The 23,158-nt window shown below is 41.0% G+C and overlaps 1 protein-coding gene across 1 annotated transcript in view; it reads right to left on the bottom strand.

Moving 5' to 3' along the window:
• The window catches only part of MPHOSPH8 (M-phase phosphoprotein 8), a 28,179-nt gene extending 6,827 nt beyond the window's left edge, over positions 1 to 21,352 (bottom strand). The window contains exons 1-11 of the mRNA XM_033052077.2: positions 20,876 to 21,352; positions 17,421 to 17,567; positions 15,691 to 16,533; positions 12,687 to 12,789; positions 10,979 to 11,104; positions 10,804 to 10,892; positions 9,573 to 9,713; positions 8,696 to 8,782; positions 5,774 to 5,928; positions 1,823 to 1,977; positions 377 to 504 (exon numbers count right to left, since the gene is read on the bottom strand). Of these exons, the coding sequence (XP_032907968.2) occupies positions 377 to 504; positions 1,823 to 1,977; positions 5,774 to 5,928; positions 8,696 to 8,782; positions 9,573 to 9,713; positions 10,804 to 10,892; positions 10,979 to 11,104; positions 12,687 to 12,789; positions 15,691 to 16,533; positions 17,421 to 17,567; positions 20,876 to 21,352 (2,451 nt within the window). The remainder of the gene's footprint in view (positions 1 to 376; positions 505 to 1,822; positions 1,978 to 5,773; positions 5,929 to 8,695; positions 8,783 to 9,572; positions 9,714 to 10,803; positions 10,893 to 10,978; positions 11,105 to 12,686; positions 12,790 to 15,690; positions 16,534 to 17,420; positions 17,568 to 20,875) is intronic.
• Positions 21,353 to 23,158: the final 1,806 nt, after the last annotated feature.

Genomic DNA, 23,158 nt, shown 5'->3' with positions numbered 1-23,158 from the left:
GAGAGGTTTGGTCAATTAAAGAAGAAGCCTCAGTCTCAGAATCACAGAAGTCTAGAGGCTGGAGAAGACCTCTCCAGGTCATCCAATCCAACCCCCTGCTCAAGCAGGGCCACCTAGAATCAGGTTGTCTAGCACTATGTCCCTGACTTTTAAGTCATAAATTTTTATGGAATCTAGTACATGCAAACTTTATAGTTCTCTCCATATTTAAAAAAAAAAAAAATTAGGTTTCATTTTAGAAAATCCTCATCATGGTAAAAAATATGCTTCATCACAATACTGTAGATTCAAATTATGGCACTGAGATTTCCCAGGTTGCTCTATGAAGACTTTATGAAATAGTTTTACAGTCAACCAGTTATATGAAAAGATTTACCAAAAATACAGGGAGCTGGAATTTGTCATTTAAAACCACAGCTTGTACGCTGCATGGTCCACAGAGCCGAGCAACCACTTGTTTACCATGGAAATTTGCATGGAAAACAAAGAGAAGAAATCCAGATCCTGAAAGGGAAGGCAATTCAGTTACATGAATTTGAAATGAGATCCATTATCTACAACTGCCTACACTGGACCTTTGAAGAAATGCGCAAATACATATTAATAAAAACCTTTATATGGTGTGTGTGTATATATATATATATATATATATATATATATACACACACACACCCCCCCCATATTAACAAACCAAGATGCAAAAATCCCATTTCCCAAGCCAGTGGATCCAGAAAACAACCAGCCTGGTCACCAAGTTAAGGACTTTTCACAGCAGAAATAATTTTATGTGGCTATTAAAAAGGAATGCAAAATGGAAACAGCAATCCTCAGCACAGTTCACTTCTGTGGTTTCAGGTTTACCCAAAAAGTTACGGAATTTAGTGTGGTTTAGGTCAGGAGAACAGACAACTGAGCCCAATCAATTATAGAGTTTTATGAAGTGCACTGAAATTCAATAAGCAGCAATGTGAACTACCCACAAATGCTTCATTTTAATTCATCAACTTAAAAAAAGTTTCTTAATTATACAAGATAGGATATCTATAATCAAGAACTGGAAGACTTAACCAACAACTCTGAATAACCAGAAAATAACCAGCAGACATACCCACTTTCAATCTTAGTTTAAGTGGATTCTAATAGTCACGCTGATTTATCACTTTCATAAAAATCACTATCAGTAGATATTTCCGTGATATACTCATCAAAAATGACTTAGCTATGCCAAGCAGCAGAAAACAGTATCTGAATTCCTGGAAGAATAAAGAAACATTCCCATATACCTTGGGAATTTGATTCCCAGTTTTTTCAAAGGGTTTGTGGGCAAAACAAAGTTGACTTTAGCTGCTTCCTTTTCCTAGTATTTCTAGACTGCATTTGTCTCAGGGCACTGCTGGGACTATATTCCAAGCCTCCAGCACATGACCTACTGGCCATGAAACAAAAGGATCCACTACAAGATCTCCTCTAGTAATCTAGTAAGCCTAGATTTTCCTGAATCATTAATTCTAAGATAAAGGTAAACTACTCCTTTCCTATAATGTCTGTCACTGAGCTAATGTAACCCATGAACAGAAAGAAGTTGACACTCCGTATGTGACAATTAAAGTCTTAAAAAAATACACAAAATCCCTACCCATAATACATCAAAATATAATTGCTCTCCCTTTGTTCCATAATCAGAGCATTTTAAATGTGATGTACTGCAAAGTCATACAAAAATAATTTTGCATAGGAGATTATTTAAGACATGCTTTAAACATACTGTTCTACTTTTTCTAAACAAGCAAACCCCCCACCACAACAACAAACCCCTTCCTACCTTCTGGCACATTTTGTGGAGGTTTATAGTAAAAATCCAAAGAAAAGTCTGGCCCTTCACAGAGACGATGACACGCAATTGGGAACACTGGCTCCAGCAAAGCAAGGCGAGTTTCAAAATAAATCTTGATGGTATCTTCTGCTACTTTTGAGAGCCTGAAAGACCAAATAAGTCAGGCCTGTGTTCCACACAGTGAATTATCTTACCAGACATAGGCTTGGTGAGAGCTCACACACACACAAAGAAAGGATTCCAGATCACCTTTTTAGATTCCTGATTTTCAGGACTGAATGCCTTTCTCACTAGCATTTATGCTTAGATGAACCACAGGTCCCAATACTTTGTTAATAAAATATTTTATCAGCAATCTGTTTGTGAAGTTCACTGGGTCCAAAAAATAAAACGTTAATACAAATGCACCACAGTACATTAAAAAAAAAAGAATCTAACTAGCCACATATTTTGAAGGTTTTATATACAGAAAGATATCCCAGAAACATCAATATATACCTGGTGGTTAAACAGACATCCCCACTTTCCCAGGCTGACTGATTTATCAATCTGCCTGCAAGTAAAAATAAAAAAATACATCCCTGCATAAATCTACTGGTAATACTACTGGAAAAATGCAGTTCCTAGTGAGAATAGGAATTTTATTCCTCTGTGAATAAAATACTGAAAAAATAGTCACTCTGCCACTAAAATAGGCAAAGTGGGTGTTTTTTCAGGGGGTTAGGGAGGCAGGGGGAGTGGCAGACCAGCCTTCAAAGAGAGACCACATTCCCCACTGGTGTCTGGCACCTTTGCAGGCAGATTACTCAGTAATCCTCTTCAGAAAGCTCTTCTGTCAGAAACGGGTTTTAAATGCTTTAGCACAGCAGAGGTCCCGCCTCTGGCAGCTTTATAGCTTTTCCACTTATTATTTCCCTACCCTGCTAACTGAGACTATCATCTGCAGAATCTCAAACTTCAGTGTTCCACTGGGAAGAAATCACAAGAACTGGCATGCCTAAGCAAGCCCCAAAGCCCATGTAGCCTATTTTCCAGATGCTTAACAAAGCCATATTAAATATGAGAAATCAGTGGTCCTTTTTTGGTGCACTGTCCTATTTTCTAGCAATCTGATTAAGAGCCCTCCAAAACTAGAAATTGCAGCCAAATCACATCTCCTTAGATCTACTTAATCCCTTCTAAAATCTCATGTATTTGTGACCATAGCATTCTACAACAATGAGATCCATGATTCAGTTTTGCTGTGCAAAAATATTCTTCCAGTTCAAACCTATCACTAGATCATTTAGTAGGATGGCCTGCAAAACTTGTCTCATGGCTTTGGGTTATTTTCTGTTGTTGTTTCATGACTTTATATTTTGACCTTTTAATCATTTTATTTTCAGCTTCACTATACTATATTGTCCTTCTTTCTGACTGAAAAAAAAAAGCACTGAACTGTTATTTTCAGGTAGTGAGTCTAAAAGCTTCCTGAAATAGCAAGAGCTGTGTTACTCCCTGTATAGTTCACATGAGTGCAGTGACACCCCCAGACATCACTTTGCAATCATCAATATTGAATTTCAACTGCCACTTTACTGGCAAAATTACATAGTCAACATCTTCCAAAACCCATTATTCAGATTAGTCAAAACTGAAGGGGGCAGATGTCAAATAGGAAACAAACTGGAAAGGCATCAAATAGTGAGCGACAAAGTCTCACTACACTGAGCAGCAGACACCAGATCACTTATCTGCATGCTTGTTGTTGTCTTCAAAACCTTAACTAACAAGTTAGATTTTGCTTCCCTACGCAAGAATCAGCATAAAACCCACTTCACTCACTTCTGCTGCCCCTATTCACTTTAACAAGTTTCCAATTTCTGAAAAATAATTACTAGCTTTTATGCTTTTAGCACTTTTCCTTTTAGCATTCTACAAGAGAAAAACATTCCTTATAGTGTTCATCTGCTCAGAACAGAAGTTTGATACGGTGACCTACAATATCTCAGACAAACTTTACAGGTCACTAAAAACAGTGGCAACAATACTTTCCTCCTGGTATGAAACTGGATCCAAACATGTTACATCAGCAAAAGTCAGTAACACAAAATCTAGCTGGAAACCAATCACTGCTGGTGGATCCCTGAGATCAGTACTGGGTCTGGTCCTGTTTAGCATCTTCATTAAAGCCCCAAAGGGTGGTGCAGCAAACCTTCAGCACTTTGGCAGATGACAAAATTGGAAGGAGTGGCTGACAGCCTCTGGTGAATTTCTGCCATCCACAAGAGACCTCGACAGGCTTGAAAAGTGGGCTGACGGAAACCTCACAATGTCCCGATATCTTCAGAAAGTTTCCAAGGTCCTGACAAACTCTCTGAGTAGCCTGTGCCAATGCTGCTTTACCATCATCATGAAAAATATATTTCCTGATGCTCAGAGGTAGCCTCCTGGGTTCCATGTTTGTGCCCACTGCCCCTTGTCCAGTCACTGGGAACCACTAAAAACAACCTGATTCCATCCCCTTTACCCTGTCACTTCAGGTGTTTTTTGATACACATTGACCATTACAAGGTAGTTTCTGTAAAGACAGACTTAAGAAGTCAGTTCACAGGAAACACAAGAGATAGCAAAGAGATGGCAAAAAACAATCAGGGCTTTCTATACACTGGGAGAGAGTAAGTTTGGATTACAAACTACTCGATAGATTGTCTTAAATTACATGGATGAATCACTAGGACTAAATGATCATGAAACAAGAAAAAGGTCTTGCTCTGAGACAGTGTTCTTCCGGCACTATTTATGCATTCATGGCAAAATCTCACCTGCTGCAGAAGCTCTGAGACCCATCCTGAGTCTTCCCCAATTCAGAGACTGCTGGTTACAATTCTCTTCCCATATACATTAACTACAGTATTCCTCCAAATGGATATTTGAATATCTTGCTCCTACTCTCTATGTTTGTCTCAGTTCAGCTCAGTACATTTTTACATGACCATATGACGTCAACACTTTAGATGTCACATACACTGCACCGCTCTTCAGTCATTCTCTATGATGATGATGATCATTTCCATCATCTACTGGCATGAAAGCTTTATCCTTAGCACTTTCAGCTCATAGCTGACATTTAAAGGTCCAACACACAACTGCCTGCACAGATTTTTCACGGTATTTCTGCTTGGTGTTCTATTTGATTTTTTCCTATGTGCACTAGCAAGGTATTTTATTTGGCATGCCCTACAAAGAGTTTACATTCAGTGGTCCAGTGCTTATATACTTCTAAGTTTTCATGATTGCCGTACCTTAAGTTAAAGGAATCTTGCTCTTGTAGGAATTACCTTTTCCTCCTTTCCATGCTTTTACTCAGTGTTTGAGCAAGTGTATGCCAATTCTGCTAGCTCACATAATTTTGATTGCACATGATTTATTAGTTAACTTTCTGCCCAAGTCGGATCTATTTTCTTTCCTGAAATGTTCCTAAACTTAAGCCAGAATTATGACATGCCTAGTGTAGAAATGCAGCTGGAGAGCAGGGCTCAGAGCACTGCTCAACTCATGACTGAAGTGGATGTGCTAGGCTTGGTAGGCCGCAAGCCCTGGTAAGTTGAGGCAGAACCCTGAATGGGGAAGCAGAAGATGTGCTTGGTGTGCTTTAAGATAAATCATGCAAGACTGTATGTGCCTATGCTGGTCTGTACAGCTCCGTGCAAAGGGCTGTGCAGAGCTTTAATTAAGGAATGTTACTTAGAAACAGCAATTGTGTGATTGTGCTGTTTTTAGCTATAGTTGAAAAGGTACATATATTGATGTGTGAAATCAATGAATTGGGTTTCATGCTTGCATCAAATGGGGTCTTGTCTCTTTGTTATGCAAGTGGGGGTCCTGTCTCTTTGTTGATTGCCATCACCTAGCACTGCAAACTTCAGCAGAACCAACTTCCAAGTACAGTTTACTCACATTTCCAAGTGGCTCCTGAGCTGCTCATACACCATTACGTTATTGCTCTGTTTAGCAAAATGCATGGCGCTGTTCTGATGCTTGGACAAAATGTTGCAGTCAGCTCCGTTTTCAATCATGAGCCGCACTATATCAGAATTCCCTCTTTTACAAGCCTGGGTGGGAAGGGAGAAGACAGAAGGACAGAAAACAATGACAAACCCATTAGAACAGAGCATAACATGAAAGTAAGCTTATTAGTTACAATTCAGAAGTTCAACTATTTGCTCTGTGAAGGGTAACACAGCTTGAAACTCAGGAACACACTCCATAAAACATTTTCTCTTTATCCAGGTAATACTACAGATGCAATCCTACAGAAGCACCAACAGCCAGGATTACCAAGAAGACAACTGGAAAAAAAAAAATAGATAATGCAAATCCCAAAAGTTATGTGAAAACATCTGATCTCCAGGAGCTCAGTAACTGTGAATTTTCTAGCAATTGTTTACCTGACTAAATATGTTTCTGAAATTATTAAAGTAACATTTCCAAGTGCCTGTTTTTCTATGCATCTAGAGTTTAAAATGGTACTTTGGGTATGCAGTAAATTTGCAGAATTAGCTATGTCAGAAAGCCACTGTTATCCTCTGCATAAATGTTCAAGGTTGTTCACTGCTAATTACAGGAAGAATTTCAGGGCACATCAACCATAGACTTCACAAAAGCACAGGAAAATCTAAAACAAGTTTTACTTTGAAGAAAGCAAATGTGCTCTTGGTCCCTTGTTTTCAAACACTTCACTCAGATGAACTAGGAAAATGCACAAGAGATACAACATTTTTATCTTTGTAAGACCTTTCAGAAGACAGCTTCTGAAAATCATCTCTGCTCTGAACTTTGATCTGTGCCTTTAATCCATCCTCTTCCATAAACAGAACAACCCACCTGCCTTCCTCAAACCAAAAAACCCAGAAAAATCTCACAGACAGGAAAGGAATTGCATTCTAGATCTTTTTTCTCTCCTAAAAAAAGTATGATCAAACTCGTAAGGTTAAATAAGAGTGACTTGATAAACACTTTGACAGGTTTATCCACAAAGGGCTAAGCTTGCCCCAGTAAGTTTCTGGAAATGAAGATCCTGTTCTTTGTATCTGCATCACAAAATGAACATCAGGAATAAGTAAGTCACTGTAGGCTGCTAATTGGTTTGTATAGCTGTGCATCAAGGACTAATACAAACTTTAAAAACAAAGAAGGTCAAGACTGAGGGTCATGGATGAAAGTAACCAAATTATGAAGAGATTTTTGGAGTGAAGTGGCTGAGGAAACTACAAGTGAGTTGTTTTCAGAGAAAATGTGAAATCCCCACTTGTTAAGCCTCACAGAGGGCAGAACAGAAACAATACCACATTGTCTGGGCAGGAAAGCTTCTGTAACCTCTTCAGCAAATGAACTACACAAAGTCTACACATAAATAGCACAGCAACTTTATCCAAAGGGGAACTTTGGTGAAATTCATCCACATAAAGAAAAAAAAAAAAATTAAAAATCAAGATTTCTTTTGTGACTGGGGGAGTAATGGTGCAGAACAGGCACTGGGAATCAGACTGTAAATAGGCTATTTTATTTCTGGCCTGCAATAAAACAGCAAGCGTCAATCACAGCAACATCCAAGTGAAAGATTTTCCTTTCTGCACTTTTTCTCTTCCTGCTGACAATCTGATTATCTCAGGTGGAAGACCACATCTGCATTTCTTTGAGCCAAACAACAGAAGAGGATGATGAGCCACATTCAGTACTTCATGCTGAAGGCATTTGTGTTTCTTGTTTAGATGTTACAGTACATTAAAGAAATGGATTAAAACTCTGCTTAGAGTAACTATGAATGGTATTTTTATTTCAAATATGGGATGTGTTCCTGAAACAAATTCTACAAATACTTTTTTACATTTTACTAGTTTGACATAAGTACAGTAATTTCACGAATACAAGCCGCACCAATTTGACCAAAATTTTGGTGGAAACCCGGACGTGCGGCCAATATTCCGGGGCGGCTAATACATTAACAAAATTCTAAAAGCTGCCAACACGGAAGTGAGAGCCCGCGGCAGCCCCAAGCCAAGCTGGAGCCCGGCCGGCCCCGGCTGAGGTGGGAAAGCCTGGCAGAGGCGGGGCCAGCAGTGTGGGGGGCGGGCGGCAGAGCCTGAGCCAGCAGGGCGGGGCAGGGGGGGCGGCAGAGCCTGAGCCAGCAGGGCGGGGGAGCCCGGGAGAACTGGGGCTAGCAGTGCAGGGGAGCATGGCAGAAGCAGGAAGGCCGGCGGGTGGGGCTGCCTGGCAGCGGGGGAAGCCCAGCAGAATCGGGGCCAGCAGCGTGGGGGAGCCCGGCGGTGCGGGGGCCTGCAGTGCCGGTCAGGGCGAGGAAACGCGGCGGCGGTGCAGACGGGAGGGGGCGGCCGGCGAGCCTGGCAGCGGCGGCAGCGGCTGGCCCGCCGGCAGGGCGACCACGCGAACGCAGCGGCGACGCGGCCGGCATGCCTGCCAGCGGCGGCAGCGCCTGGCCCGCCGGCAGGGCGAGTACGTTAACGCAGCGGCGGGGCGGTGCTGACGGGAGAGGGGGGCCAGTGAGCCCGGTGGCGGCTGCAGCACCACCCAGCCGGCCCCGTCAGCAACCATGAGCGGGCCGAGCCTGCCTGGCCCCGCCCCGAGCCAGTAAAGCCCGCTATGCCGTGATCCTGTTACTAATTGGCCAATTTGTGAAAGCTGCGCACGGATTCTCGCGACGAACGAAAGTGCGGCTAATATTCGGGGTGCGGCTTATCTATTGACAAAGACAGCAACATTGTCGAGGCACCGGGGGTTGCGGCTTATAATCCGTGCGGCTTGTATTCGTGAAACTACTGTACTCCTATTAAACCATGTAAGGACAAACACAGAATTTACCTTCATTAAGGCAGTCTCACCACTGCTCTGCTGCATGTTCAGATATGCTCCAGCTTCCAGAAGAATAGCTACTGTTGTTAAAAAATTCTGGGGAAGAAACCAAAAGTACAAGTACATAAAAAATATTCTGGTTTTGTTTCAGAATATAAAATTACATTTACTTAAAATTCATCCATAGAATTCACAACATGAGCCATGGCACAATTAACATTTTTCTCTCCTGTGGCTATTGAAGAGCAGTTCAGATTTAGGCAAATGGATAACCCTAATTATTTATAATTCTTACTTTTTTTCTAAATCCTGCAATAATAAACATCATAGGAAGGAAGTAGTGTATTTGCATCTGCCACCAAACTGGAATGACGCTCCCTTCTGGCTTTCTATCTACTGTATGTGGGAAAGCACATGGACCAATCTGAGCACAAGAGTGCACCCATGAAACCCTGACTTGCTCTAACTTACTGCTTTAGCTGGTCTTAGTCTGGGGAGAGCTTGCCACTGTGTCCACTGCCCAGTTGCTTAAAAATACCAAATCCTGCTTCATCAGAGATTTTCTAAGTGTATCTGGTTTGGATCCTGTGTAGCTAGGCATCATAACAAGCAATTCTAGCACAAGAACTTCAGCTCTCAGACAAAAAAAAAATCAAAGATACCCTCTGCCTCCACTTTTCTGCCTATGATATTCTCTGCTCAGGGCAGGCTTTATGACCAGAACTTATGTATACTACAATAACCACAGTTGCTGAAATTATTAGTAGTCACTCTGCTTCATCTTGCTAGCTACTTTTTAGGCATCATCCAAAGGTAAAAAAATGTGTGTGTACCACCTTTAAACATAAGAGCCCAGAACCACAAATACAACAGTGACCAAGCCAACCTTTTCAGCTGCATGTATCAATGCAGTTGTTCCATTTTTCTGTCTGCCATTAACTTTAGCTCCTTTCCTGATCAGCACCCGCAGAAGGTCGTCGTGTCCTCCAGCAGCAGCAAGCATTACCAGGGTCATTCCACTTGAATCCTGGAACAAGAACCAAAAAATAAATACTTCCAAGATAAATCAAAGCTGCAAGACAAAAATTTCAAGTGCATCAACATGTTTCACTAAGATTTCCCTCCCTGGCAGAAGAATTCACACATACATGGCTGCCAGATACCAGCAAACTATCACCTCCCACTTCTCTGGTCACAGGTCTGACACTCAGTTTCATAATCTGCAAAATCTGTAACATTCTGAGGACCAGAACAAGAAGCAGGAAATGAATGAACCAAGAAGAAAGGTTGTAAGATAATTGAGGGTGGGGAAGACAAGAAGACTGTGGGAAATAGAAGTCAGCACCCTTGAAGAAAAACAACTATGGCTCAAGTCAGCTGCTCCCACACCATTGCTTTTTGATTTTATCAGAGTGCAAGTATAAAGACACTTCGTGACCAGCCCCTCTCCTCACTCATACCTGCATTTTTCACCAGACCTTACAACTCACAGAACACATGCTGGCCTCAGTAGTTCATTTGGCATCTTCCCTACAACACCTCAGAAGTCTCAGCATAATGTGAAGTTCTCAAAATGATACATAATACAACTACACAAGATTGCCAGTGAAAATACCAGTAGTGGAGATTTTAAAACTCAGAAATGGAACTTACAGTACTGTCCAAGAGGAAAATAGATCCTTGAAAGTAAACCCAGTAAGAACACAGCTGATTAAAAACTGGCAGAAACCTAATTATGAAATTAAGTGGTCCCAGTATGTCAGACAACTTTCAGGTTTTGTTTCCCATGTACCATGTTTTATACAGTTTAGCCACTTGAACTGATGGTTATCATTCCTAATAACATGCAAAGTTCCGCCTTTAGTCAGTTAAATACACAGGGCAAATTGGCTGGAGAGTTACTGGGATAGTTCTATCAAACTTCATTTTTTCTTAGAAGAAATGGATAACAAATACTGAAACTTCCAAGTCTGTACTCCTTTTTTGACAAATTTTGCTTTTTTACCTAGATGAGATGGAATTCTGCTACAACATAAATGGGGGAAGCTTTTCAAACAAATCAAAATTTGTATTCTTCCCTCCTACTGTATTCCAATACTTTATTGCACAAAAATTACCTCTTGATCCAAATTATATTCCTCATTTGAAGAAAGCGCCATTTTCACTGTCATGTAGTCTCCACTTTTAACAGCATCTCTCAGAAGGGCTAGAAAATAAATTCAATGCTGTTATAGGATATTTCCCTTTGAAATGTCAGCTAAGAAATACCCCTTCTTCCCAGAAAATACTCACTACTTGATATTGGTTCTGTTGATACATGATTCTCATCTTCTCCATCAAGATGCTTCTGGAACTCTTCTAGGGTCAGCCACTCTAACTGCATGTCCATGCCCAAACTCAGGACTTGGTGCTTGCCATCTATCAAGTTTGTCATTTTGTGGAAGAAAAAAGTAAATAAGTAATAAATTGTAACTTTTCAAGACAAAAAATGTTTGCCTTTGCTTCAATGAATCAGCATCTTAACAAATAACTACTGCTTTTCACTGAAATAAACTCAGGCAATCAGCATGGAATGGTTCTCAGCAGCAAAAGCTACATTACAAACAAAATGCTTGTACTTGAAAGAAACTGTTAATTTGTTGCAATAAATAAGACTGAAGTGATTATGGCAAGGTGAACATCCATCACCGTAGTAGCAAAAGCACAGTAAACACACTGAAAAGGTATCCAGTATCAAAAGAAAACTTCATTTCAGCCCCAGCAGAGACAAGAACTGGAGCACTAGAGATCAAGCAGGAATGGAGAAAATCTCAACTACCAGTGTTCTCCATTTGACACACATCTAGTACTTCTTAATGATCTTCTGCAGCAATGCAAATCCATGATTTTGCTTCATCTCTTAAATTTCTTTCCTTGTACACCTTGCTCTTTTAATTCTTCTATGAATTCATATTCTAGCAAAGATTCTTCTCTTCTGCAGTTATTCTCATAATATTCACTTTTTTTGTTCTGAAGCTACACTAAACAACTCAAATGCACTTTTGATGACCTTAAAGCCTAGAATATTAAGACAGTTACCAAGAGTGACTACATGAGCCACTAAAGACTATTAAATAACAAAATTAAAGTAAATTACTAGCATCCATTTAGAAGAGATCTGTTCTCTTTCCGAAAGTATTGGAGCACAGAAGCAAGCTTAACATAAGACAAAAGTCAGGGAGAGTCCACCTCCCCTGTTAAGTCTGAGTTCTGACTGCTTTCAACATGGTGCCATCTTTAAAAAATGCAGTTAAGAATCGTGCATAAATCACTACTTCTAAAATATAGCTCAGTATCTGTGACGACCAAAGGACAAGTGCTGCACAGAAACAATCGTTAATCCTTCTGCTTCTTACTACTTTTCTTAAGCACTGTAAGTATCTATGCCGCTTTCAGAAAAAGGTGTTTCTCTAGTGAAGAAGTTTATCCTGAAAAAAGTAGTACAGAGTTGTTCTGAGATCAAGAGCAGTAACACTAATAACTAATAGCTTATACTATTAGGAATAGAAGCAGAACCTAGACATTTTTCACTGTGTTGTATAATATAACTTGTCTCTGTGGCTACAGTAGGAGGCAAGATATTTGTCTGATGGGAACCCCTACTAGTTTTTCTAAATACAAAAAGTATATATATGCATAATATCGTCAGAACACTTCTGAAAATGGCCAATAGTTGCATGAATTCCTCTTAGGGAAAAAAAAAATTGCCATTACATGCCAGAGAAGCACAGTTGTCAGTATTAAATTTAAAAGGACAAAATTTTGACATGCCTACAAAAATGTCAGAGACTTTTATATACTTCCATGCTTCATACATAAGCATGTTTTAGTAAAGCCATTAAACAGAAGATTTTTGCTTCCTAAAATAAAAACAGAATATCTTATTTCTGCCCTTGTAGAAATAAGATGAGAATGCCCTGAACGGTCATTCCCTTCTCTGTTTCAAGAAGTTAGCACTTACTTTTTAGGACTTTCTGCTCTTTCCTGTTTTTTTCTTCTTTTTCAGGCTCTTTTTTTTGAGATTTTTCTTTAATTTCGGTCTTCTTTACTTCTTTTTCCTGAGACTGAAAACAAAGATCAAATTTCAGTGGTAGAAGAAAAAATGGAAAATGAACTCCTTTCACCACTCAAACAATAATTAATACTACTTAAACCTGTATGCAACAGACCTGTAGACTAAAATTCCTAAGAATTAAAATAATTAATTCCTAAAAATTAAAAAGTGAGTCAGGAGTTAAGTCTGTGAAGGCTTCCTCCCTAACAGTAAAGGTATTATTTCCTGAAAATATTAACTTCAATTCACAATTTTACTGCATCCCAGCCATTCAGGTTGTGTTACAGAAGAGCTGCAGATATGACAAAATCAGCATTTTGAAAGAAATTCTAAATTATGAACTTTTCGTTTGCTCCAGTGAACCTGAACAGAATGTACTTATTTCAGAGTATTTAACAACTTTGTAGCACTGTATTCGAAGCATTATGATAGCACTGACTTGAACCTCAACTGAGAAAACTTGACAGTTTTGGATACGAAAGGTTCCAAGCTTTCCAATTTACACAGACAGAAGGGTATGGCAACAGTTATTTGCGAAAAAGACACTCAGCAAAATCCACCCAAACTCATGATATCCCTGCAGAAGTCTGAGTTTAGCAGTATCTAATACCACAGAAAAAACTGACTGTAGATGTAGATATATAATCAAACTTGCCAAAACGGAATTCAGCTGTCTCTACCAAAGTTTGCCTTTCTCCTCCTGTAATCTTCTCTCCACTCAGCAAATTCACTGAAGAGTAGGTTGGACAAGGCCCCTTAGCATGGCTTTGTATCAGTCTCTGACACTAACCTGGCACAGGGAGTAGCACAGTCCTTCTGAAAAATTGCCCCAAAAGAAGTCCTCACAAAAAATTTTATATACACTACCATCTGACATAGTAAAAATCTTATTTAATTAAACCAGATTAATTTGGTGTATCATTATGTATTAGCAGAGCCGAGACATTTAATTGCTTTCCTCACCACCTCCCTTCCCTCCACAAACCTCAGCTTTTGATCACAGACGTGATTAATGCTAACACAGGCAGCTGCTAATCCTGCCAGATGCTTGGCATTTAAGAGGAAATCCATAACTTACTAAAGAAACTACCAGATATTTGCTACAGTGGGTCTGTTAAAATCTGCAATCCTGATTTCTATTCCAGATTTCTAATGCTGATCAGATGCACAACACACATTTATTTTTGGAGGCAAATTAAATGGAAGGAATGGTTCAGCATGCAAACTGATCCCAACAGAAAATACTGTATAAATTATAAATTGTTATAAATTGACATGACTGGTGTTCTGTAAGCAGAGTTACATAAGGAAGGACATGGACCTGAAATATACGTGATGACTTTCTTTGACAGATATCATCTGCTTGGGCTGACAATTTAGTGAATAAAAAATTCCTGCAGAACTCTCCACCAAACCCACCCACGCAAGTCCACAGCTGCTCCAGAGAATAACTAACCAGCTACAGAAAACACTGTTTAAGTCTTCTACACTCGGAAGAAGCAAAGAGCAGAGCGCCTTCCATACTTTCCTGGTACCTTTCCTGGAGCATAACCTTCCATGGAGCACAACCACAAGAAAAGCATAGAGACAACTTACTGAGAATGCTGACTGAAGAGCCACAAGCAAACCCACTTTGCTCTGCTGTTGATTCGTTCATGGTCAAGGTGACAGGATTTTTATACTACTGGTAAATAGAACAAAATTCCAAAGTTTTTTCCTGTTCTTGTCTCTCTCTCACAAACACTTTAGCCTTGAACTATAAGTAAAATACTGGGGTAATAAAGGACCATATCACTTCAACTAATTAAATAACCTGAAATTAGTCTATGCCTCAGAGTAATTCCTTGTTTTCCAGAGCTTTCACCACTAAGATCCTGCAAAAAACACTCTTTTGTGTAGCTCTACTCTGAGATTACGCCATGTAATTCTCTATCCTCAAAATAACTTACTCAAGATTACTTACTCCATACACAAAACAATCACATGCACAGGACCACTGCTGAACCTGAAGAGACTTTCCACCATGGAAATCATGGTCTCAGAAGTGGGATATAGTCCAGTACATAATTTAGGTGTTTTGGCTGCAATCCTGTTAAATCATAACATGGCTGCTCTGAGCAGACAATGTTTTATGAACTGCAAACTGTATCAGAACAGTCTGAAGCAGCTGAAAGAAATTATATTCCCAGAAACATTACATTTTGTCATGATTTTTTCCATTTGATTTTACAACACTGCTTTTCTTAAAGCACTATACTGTATTAAATAAGTAAAAATAAAAATCCTGGTATTTGCTTACCTCATTTCTTACAACAGGTACAGCATTTTTATTTCTATTTAATATGAAACCATGTCATGAAACTAAGCATTTGCTGTAAGCACTCCACGAAGAGACAAGCCTGCTACACAATTATCTGGGAAACCCGGACGTTAGAAGTGATTTCAGCATTCCAGTTCTCAGGTAGGTGCCACCACACATAAGCCCTAATTTAATGGCCAGTGTCTGAGAGAGCAAGTGCTGCTCCATGCTGTTCTGTCTTACTACACGAGTAGAAAAAAGTCAAATGAGGAAACTCTTGAAGGTGGGCACGAACAAAGCTAAAAAACAACAGCATGCCTTGCAAGAACTGGAAATTTCAATCTAAGAAGACATAGTAAATGGGACAGATTTATCCTTTCACATTTAAATATGGTCTCCTCCCCTAAAGCATTCACCTCTTTAGGGTGTTCAGAATCCAGAAATTTCCCAGTCTTTGTTATACATTGTGCAGTGGGTGTTAAAAGTTCATGCAGCTCAGTACCTTTCCAATTTGTACTTTTCTCTTTGCCATCATGAACAGTCATGGTGTGAGGTATCTGTACCTCGAAAATGACTGATTTTACCCCCAGCCCTCACCCTAACCGTGCTTACCTCCCCAGGGGAATCAGTGGGCTTGCACACCCTCTCATCAGTGCTCAGTTTCAAACCCTTCTGCACTGGTGAACCAGCAGGTGACACTTTCTCCAGCTCTCCCGGTACTTTTTCTTGACCTGTTTGCTTTTTGTGCATGCTCTTCTTCTCTAAATGAGTATCCTGAATTTCTGCTTTTCCATCTTCTTCTCTACAGTCTTCTGCTTTCTGAATTTTTTTCTTCTTTCTTTTAGCCCTAGTATCAATACTATCATCTTCATTACTAGCTGATCCATCAAGATATTTATCAGTAATGGCACATCTTTCATCAGTTTCTTGTTCCAATCTCTCTTCTCCACTTACTACCTTTTGTTGCTCGTCTTTATTTTCAGAATTTATGTCTGAATTTTCATTATCAGTTCCTTGATAAATTGAATCATCTATAGTGCTTGATTCCGAGTCAAACTGAATATCACCATGCTTCTCCTGTGATTTTTTATTTTCTTTAGAATCTTCTTTAGATTTTATTTTTAAATCTTTAACTTCTCCCTTCTTTTTCTTGATTTCTTTAGTATCTTCTTTCCTTTGCTTCTTTGAGTCCTTTGAATCCTCCTTAGTTTCTAAAGTCCTTTTTTTTGGCTTTAAATCTAAAACCAAAGTGTCTGAGGAATTTTCACATTCTGTTCTGGGTTTTTCCTTGAGTTTTGCAGACTTAGATTTTTTCTTCTTCGGGTCATCTGGACTTTTATCCTCTCCTTCTTTTGACTTCTTCTTTTTCTTCTTTGGTGAAACATCATCTTTTGTTTCACTTTGCCAGTCACTGTCAGACTCTGCTTCAAATATATCATCATTTAGAGATGGTTTCTGAAAGATACAGAAAGAAAAATTAAAGTTTTTCCTTCCCCAATAAACTATCACTTCAGTACAACATATACAAAAATGGCAGTGGCAGTGCCTGGGAAAAGTACATTTTTTAACACTTTAATCTTTTGATCCCTGCCAAGATCATTCCTCACTGCCAAATTGCAATATGTGATAATACAATTCTAGCTTACTTACCTAAATTACACAACTAACTGCTTGGATGAGCATCAGTACACAAACATTCAAGTAAACCGATTCTACATCCAACAACCAGATTCCAGAACAGAACTAAATCTGAGCTATTTTACATCAAAAATAATTGATCTGATTTTGTAGGATTTACCTACAGGTTTCCCAGAAGCAGGGTACCAGTTTTCAAAAAAAGATCCTTACACTGCTTTTTCAAACTAACTGAGCAGTTAAAAAGAAGAAAAAGCCATATTCTGCCCTCTGGCATCTAATCTTTCAGTATTCCTCTCTTATCACACTTAATGATTACATGTTAAAACTCACTGATCTCCTACAGAAAGCAGGAGGGTGATTGGAACAGAGTGCCCAGCTTCAGTGACAAGACAGTGGGTAGGAAAGTGGGTTATTGTCAAACTATTGTCAAACTAAAATGACCATACATTACTTATAGAGTCTCATTAGAAATGGAACTGAAGTTTAGATGGATTCAGTCTACAAGCAAACTTGTCAACAAAAAAATCCCTACCAGAGAACAGCAACAATATTAAATTTCACAAGAAACAAAGCAGTTTTAGGTGAGATTCCTTAAGTCTTTTTAATTCCACATTTCAAATGTCTTCCCTTCTCCCCTCCTGTCATTAGTAGAGTGTAGATCGGGATTGTGTCTCCAGTGTAAGATACTGAAAGCTGAAACACACCTGTAAGTCTTTTTTAACAGGTTTAGGCTTATTATTTTTTCTGAATTCAAGAAGCACTTCTTTGCAGTCTTCCAAGTGAATCTCAGGTTCCCAGGTATCATCATCAGAGGTGTATCCTTTCCACCGGACTTTATAGAGAGTTTTACCCTGTAACAAAAACCCACAACATTTAATACAATACAGCACAGCATAGCATCAGCTAGTCAGTTCTTGAGGATGTCAGTGGATATACAGTTTTGTGTATATGAAAATCAGTATTTCTGTAGTTGGGCTAGTTTTGTGCAAAATACTTGCAGTGTATAACATTTGTTCAGAACCACAGCTACAACGTACATACCATAAATTCCCAGTCAGTTTACCAAAATAGGTTTTCTGACACTTATGAAAATATATTTTCAAAAGTTTTAATATTTCTTCCATAAAAATTTCAAGCTTGATTGTTTTCTCTTTGCTGAGTAACTTGATATAAACCCTTAAGACTTCCAATGAATTAACACCAAGTTTCACAATGGAATTTATAATTTATGCTATATTTGTGATCAATTCTATTTTTGATATACTGAAATACCAACAATTAGGAAAAAAACCCAGCAATGAGATCAAGTTAAACAGAGACAAAAATCTGAGTGCGTGCATCTCAGTGGAGTTAGTTACAAAGATTTTGGTAGAATACATACAGAAATCTGAGACCAATTGTTTCAACAGTATTGAACTTCACTGAGGGATAAAATTGCACCTTGGAGTCTCTATCTAGTTTTTTCTACTAAATTACAAAGTTCTTTACCATTAAAAATTAATTTTTTAGCAAATGTACTAAGGAAAGCACCTTAGGAGAGGCAAAATAGTAGCTCTTGCTTCAAACATGGACTGATAATGCTCTGAAAGACCTAACAGTGCTAACCAAGCCTGGAGAAAGGAAGCTTCAGAACAATTGCCATCTGACACTTACTGTTAAATGTCTATGCATAAATTTTTGCCTGAGTATAATTAACCTTTTAACAAGTGTATATACATGCTACTGAACCTCAGCAACCATTTAACCAATTCTATTTGCAGTCTTCTGTACTTTGCTTCACAAACAACCAAATATATAAATACCCTATATTCATCACATTAGTTTAACATTTCTCTTAAAATTTAGCTTAACCCACCTCTCTTGATTTAGGAACTAAGTTTTCAAAATCATATTCCCCTCTCCTCCTTCTTTCTTCTATTGGGGTTACTCATAAAATAAGCAACCAGTACCTTTCTCATTACAGTCATAGAGTGTGTGAGGTTATAAGAAATCTCCAGAACTAACAAGGAAAATGCCCTCTCAAAGCAGGGCTCCCTACATCAGGCTGTCCAGCGTGTCTATGAAGGTTTCCCTGTCTTCCAGCTTGTGTCCACTGTCTGTCTCATCCTTTCCCTGTGCACCCCCAAGAGAGATCTCATTCTGTCCTCTTTACATCCTCCCGTGATATTACTTTCATCTCCCCTGATTCTTCTATTTTTATGGCAAAGCAAATCCAGCTCTCAGCATCCTAACTGTTTTCACTACCCTTCTCTCTGGTATGCACATGTCTCTTCTGTCCTGGGGAGCTCAGAACTTCACACAGTACTCAGGATGCTTCTCAGTGGTCTGAGAAGAAAGAATGAAGTGTCTCTTGATCTTCTGGCTACACTCCTGTTGGCCTTCTTTGCTGTAAGAACTGCTGATTCATGTTCACCTTACTTGTCCGTGGGGACTCCCAGCTCATTTCCTGCAAATCTGCATCCTACTCTGCTGGATTTTCACCTGCCTCGTGGGAAAGAGTTATTCCCTTTCAGATGCAGGACTTCTGCTAGCTGCAGAGTTAGGTACATCCTGGTAACTCAGATAACAAATAAGCTACAAGTCCTTTTTTCATTAACTGAGAAAGCTGCATAAAATAAAGTCCAATGCAAATGCAAAATCACAACTGGTACCAGAGCTTGTTCTTTTAGTATAACTGAGGTGCAGTACGAAAGGTTTTATAGATACATTGAGAGACTGCATTTCCAAACTTTCACTGCTTGTTCTCTCATGTAAGAACACATTAATGTTTTATTTATCCACAGGTCTACCTTCCCAGCCCAACACCCATCCAGGAGTGCTGTCTCTCATCCTGCTGCTACTGCCAGGCTCAGCAACACCAGTACTGTGCTGGGAAGAGCATCTCTGTGCAGGGCTCTCCAGCTGCCACTTTCTGTTCTGTGACACACAACACCCCAACCACGCTGGACAGTGGCTGACTCACTCTGTGGTGACACACGGCTCTTCCCAGCCATTCTGGAAGTTATACCTGAGACTGAACTCCTGCCTTGCCCTGCATTTGTGGAGCCCAGGAGCACAGACCCTGCTGCAGGACAACTGAGAGGGCACCCGATACATCTGCAATGCCAATTTGTGCTGGCTACATCCACACACTGAAGCTCACTGCATGATCCAAGCACACAGAGCTCAGAAGTGCTGTGAAACGGGCTGCTGGAGGGGGAAGGAAAAGAGGCCCTGTTACCAGCACATGCCAGTGACATTTTTAAGAGAATACTTGATATATTCTGGTATTCTTTAAGGGTATGTCTCACCACCACGACCACCTAAACCTATCAATTTCAGGTTCCATCACTTGGGGGTGGGTGGAAAGAAAGGGAAAAAAAAAGGAATCCTCTTGTTTTCAAGCCTGACATGTTGACCAGCATTTCATATGGGCAAAGCTATAAATACTGTATTACCCTGAAAACATAATGTAACCTTAAGACATCAATATCTTTCACGTAAGGTGCAATTTAATAACATCACAAGTATGGAAGAAAATGCTGATCTGAAGGTTCTCCAGCCTAAGGGTTTCAAGACTGATCTTTTACATGAAATTGGCAAAATTTTATAATGTCATGTACCTGACTGAAGCCCAAAATAAAAAACATAATTAGTTAAAATAAAAATATTTCAGGCACAAAATCATAAAAGAACCCCTGTGTTAATTATTTTTTGTATTTGAGGTTTAGGAAAATCTTTCAAGAACTTCAACCAGTCGAGGCTGCTTTCAAGGTCTGGTATTTCAGTCTAAACAGTGCAAGATCACTACAGCTTATTATCTTAATTAGGAGAAGACTCTCTTCTTTTACGAGGTCTTCCCCTGTTTAGTTTGTGAACGCAGTCCCTGGCAACATACCTTGAAAAAAACTCTTAAGTTCTCAGTTATATTCAACCCTGCCCACGTCTGCACTAAAACATTTCACATCAAATAGTACCCTAAGAGCCAAGATCAGTTTAACAATGCAGAGAAAAACCCAACAACTTAGTAAAGACTTATCTTTGGCCGAGGAGATTAAATCTGGACCAAGGGACAAAAGCCTCTCTGCACCACTGTGCACAGCGTGGTTGACATTGCAATTGTAAGGGGATTATTCTTTTCACGTGCTCCTCGCCCAGGGTAAGAGACCCGCGCACTCACCCCCTCGGTCTTCACGTCAAGGATCTTCTCCACCTCGAACACGTCCTCCCCCTCCTCCTCCTCGTCCTCCTCGCTCTCGCCGCCGCCGCCAGCCTCCCCGCCGGCTGCAGCCGCAGCACCCGCCACTTTGCCCGCGCCGCCGCCGTCTTCCTCCCCGTCCTCCTCATCAGCCGGCGCCGCCGCGGCCGCCGCCGTCTCCTCCTCTCCCTCCGCCCCCTGCAGCCTGGCCGCCACAACCATCGCCACCTCGGCGCCCCTGCCGGCCGCCGCCGCCATTTTGGGCCGAGTTTCACACGACAAGGGCGCGCAGCGGCTGCGACATGCGCGGCGGGGCGCGGGGGGCGGGGCAGCGGCCGCCACAGCCAATGGCCGCGCGCGCAGCCCGTGACGCAGCGCCGCCGCGAGCCCTGCGCGCCGCCGCCGCTGGGCGGGGCTTGTGAGGGGCCTCAGGGACCGTCCCGGTGCAGCCCCGCCCATGGATAGGGAACAATTCCGCCCTTGGATAGGGAGCAATTCCGCCCATGGATGGGGACAGGCCCTCTCAGAGCCGCGTCCGACCTGGCCTTGGACACCTCCACGGACGGGGCAGCCACGGCTTCTCTGGGCTTCTCTGCGGTAGTGCCTCAACACCCTCACAGGGAAGAATTCCTTCCTAATATCTAATCCAAATCTCTCCCGTGTAGTTTAAAAGTATCCCACCTTGCTCTATCTCTATCTGCCCGTCACTCTTCCTCATTTTTGTAATTCCCCTCTAGGTACTGGAAGGTGCTACAAGCTCTCCATGGAGCCTTCTCCAGGCTGAGCAATTCCAATTCTCTCAGCCTTTCCTCACTGGAGAGGTTCTCTGTCCCTCTGATCATCCTGGTGTCCCTCCTCTGGACTCTCTCCAATAGATCCCTGTGCTCCCTGTGCTGGGCCCCCAGAGTTGGATGCAGCACTGCAAGTGGGGTCTCACAGAGCAGAGGGGCAGAATCCCCTCCCTGGCCCTGCTGCCCACCATTGGATGCAGCCCAGGACACCTTTGGCTTTTTGGACTGGGAGTGCACATTGACAGCTCATGTCCAGCCTCTCATCCACCAGCACCCCCAAGTCCTTCTTGGACTGCTGCTCTCGAAGAGTTCTTCTTCCAGTGTGAACTCATGCTTGGGATCACCCCAATGCAAACACAGCATCTTCCACTTGGACTTGTTGGATCAAAGGTATTCTTTGCCCTCAGCTGGATGAGGTTTCAAGAAATGCACAAGAAAGATGTACATGGATGTCTCAGGACAAGGTCCTGCTGTGGCATTGATAGGGTGTCTTACTAAGGAAAAAGAACTGCTTTTAATTTCATAGTATTTTGGATGTTAGAGTAATTGTCAGGTGTAGCTGTTTTGATGTAACATGTAGGAGGAAGAAAAAAGAAGTCTTGTAAGAAAAAACAAATAAACCATGCCCTATTTGCTTATTCCACTGCCTTTTGCTAGAGGCAGAGTGTTACAGATCCTTAGGGAACACACATCACTGAACCAAAACTCGTGTTCTAGTGTGAATATGTATCTTCCACACACACATACCCATGTGGGGATGTATTGTTGCAAGAGTAACAGACGTACTGAAGAAAAAGAAAATCCTGTAATTGTCAGCATTTGCTTTCTAAGGTAACTCTACACGATCAAGTGTATCTACTCCACCAATTCTCAGGAAAACTTCTATGAAAAAGGTTCCACAGTTTTCCTTAGTAACCTCCTAGTTCTGTGTACAGTAATTTCACGACCATAAGGCGCACCAGACTATAAGGCGCACTTTTTTTTGCAGTGAGGATCCGCCTCCAGCACCCCCCGCATGGTTGCTGGCCGAGGCCTCGCAGGTCTCCGGGCCTCCCTGCACCCAGCAGCCGCGGGGCCACGGGGCCACTCCCCCTCACAGCCCGGCACGGCCGCGGGGCCACTCTGTGGTGGCAAATTTCCGAACTTTGTACATTATACAAGACGCACCGGACTATAAGGCACACTTCCAGATTCGGGCCAAAATTTTAGTCAAAAGGATGCGCCTTATAGTCGTGAAATTACTGTAACTCCTAGGGAGCATTCTTCATTTACAAGGGCAATATAAGGCATTACTTATTACTGTTGAATCTCTTGCTTCTGAATATTTTCAAAGGATGGACAAATAAGTCCATATGGTCCATACCCACTTGATCCCTCAGTGCAAGCTGTTGTGCTGTCTCCAACCACATTTAATCGCATCACAAAGTACCAAAGTGGTGTTCTGTGCAGCTCCTTAATTTGGAAGATGTAGTGT

This window comes from Catharus ustulatus, chromosome 2, assembly GCF_009819885.2.
Source record: "Catharus ustulatus isolate bCatUst1 chromosome 2, bCatUst1.pri.v2, whole genome shotgun sequence".
Taxonomy (NCBI): domain Eukaryota; kingdom Metazoa; phylum Chordata; class Aves; order Passeriformes; family Turdidae; genus Catharus; species Catharus ustulatus.
The sequence above is the reverse complement of the archived record's forward strand: the minus strand, read 5'-3'. Positions and strand labels throughout refer to the sequence as shown.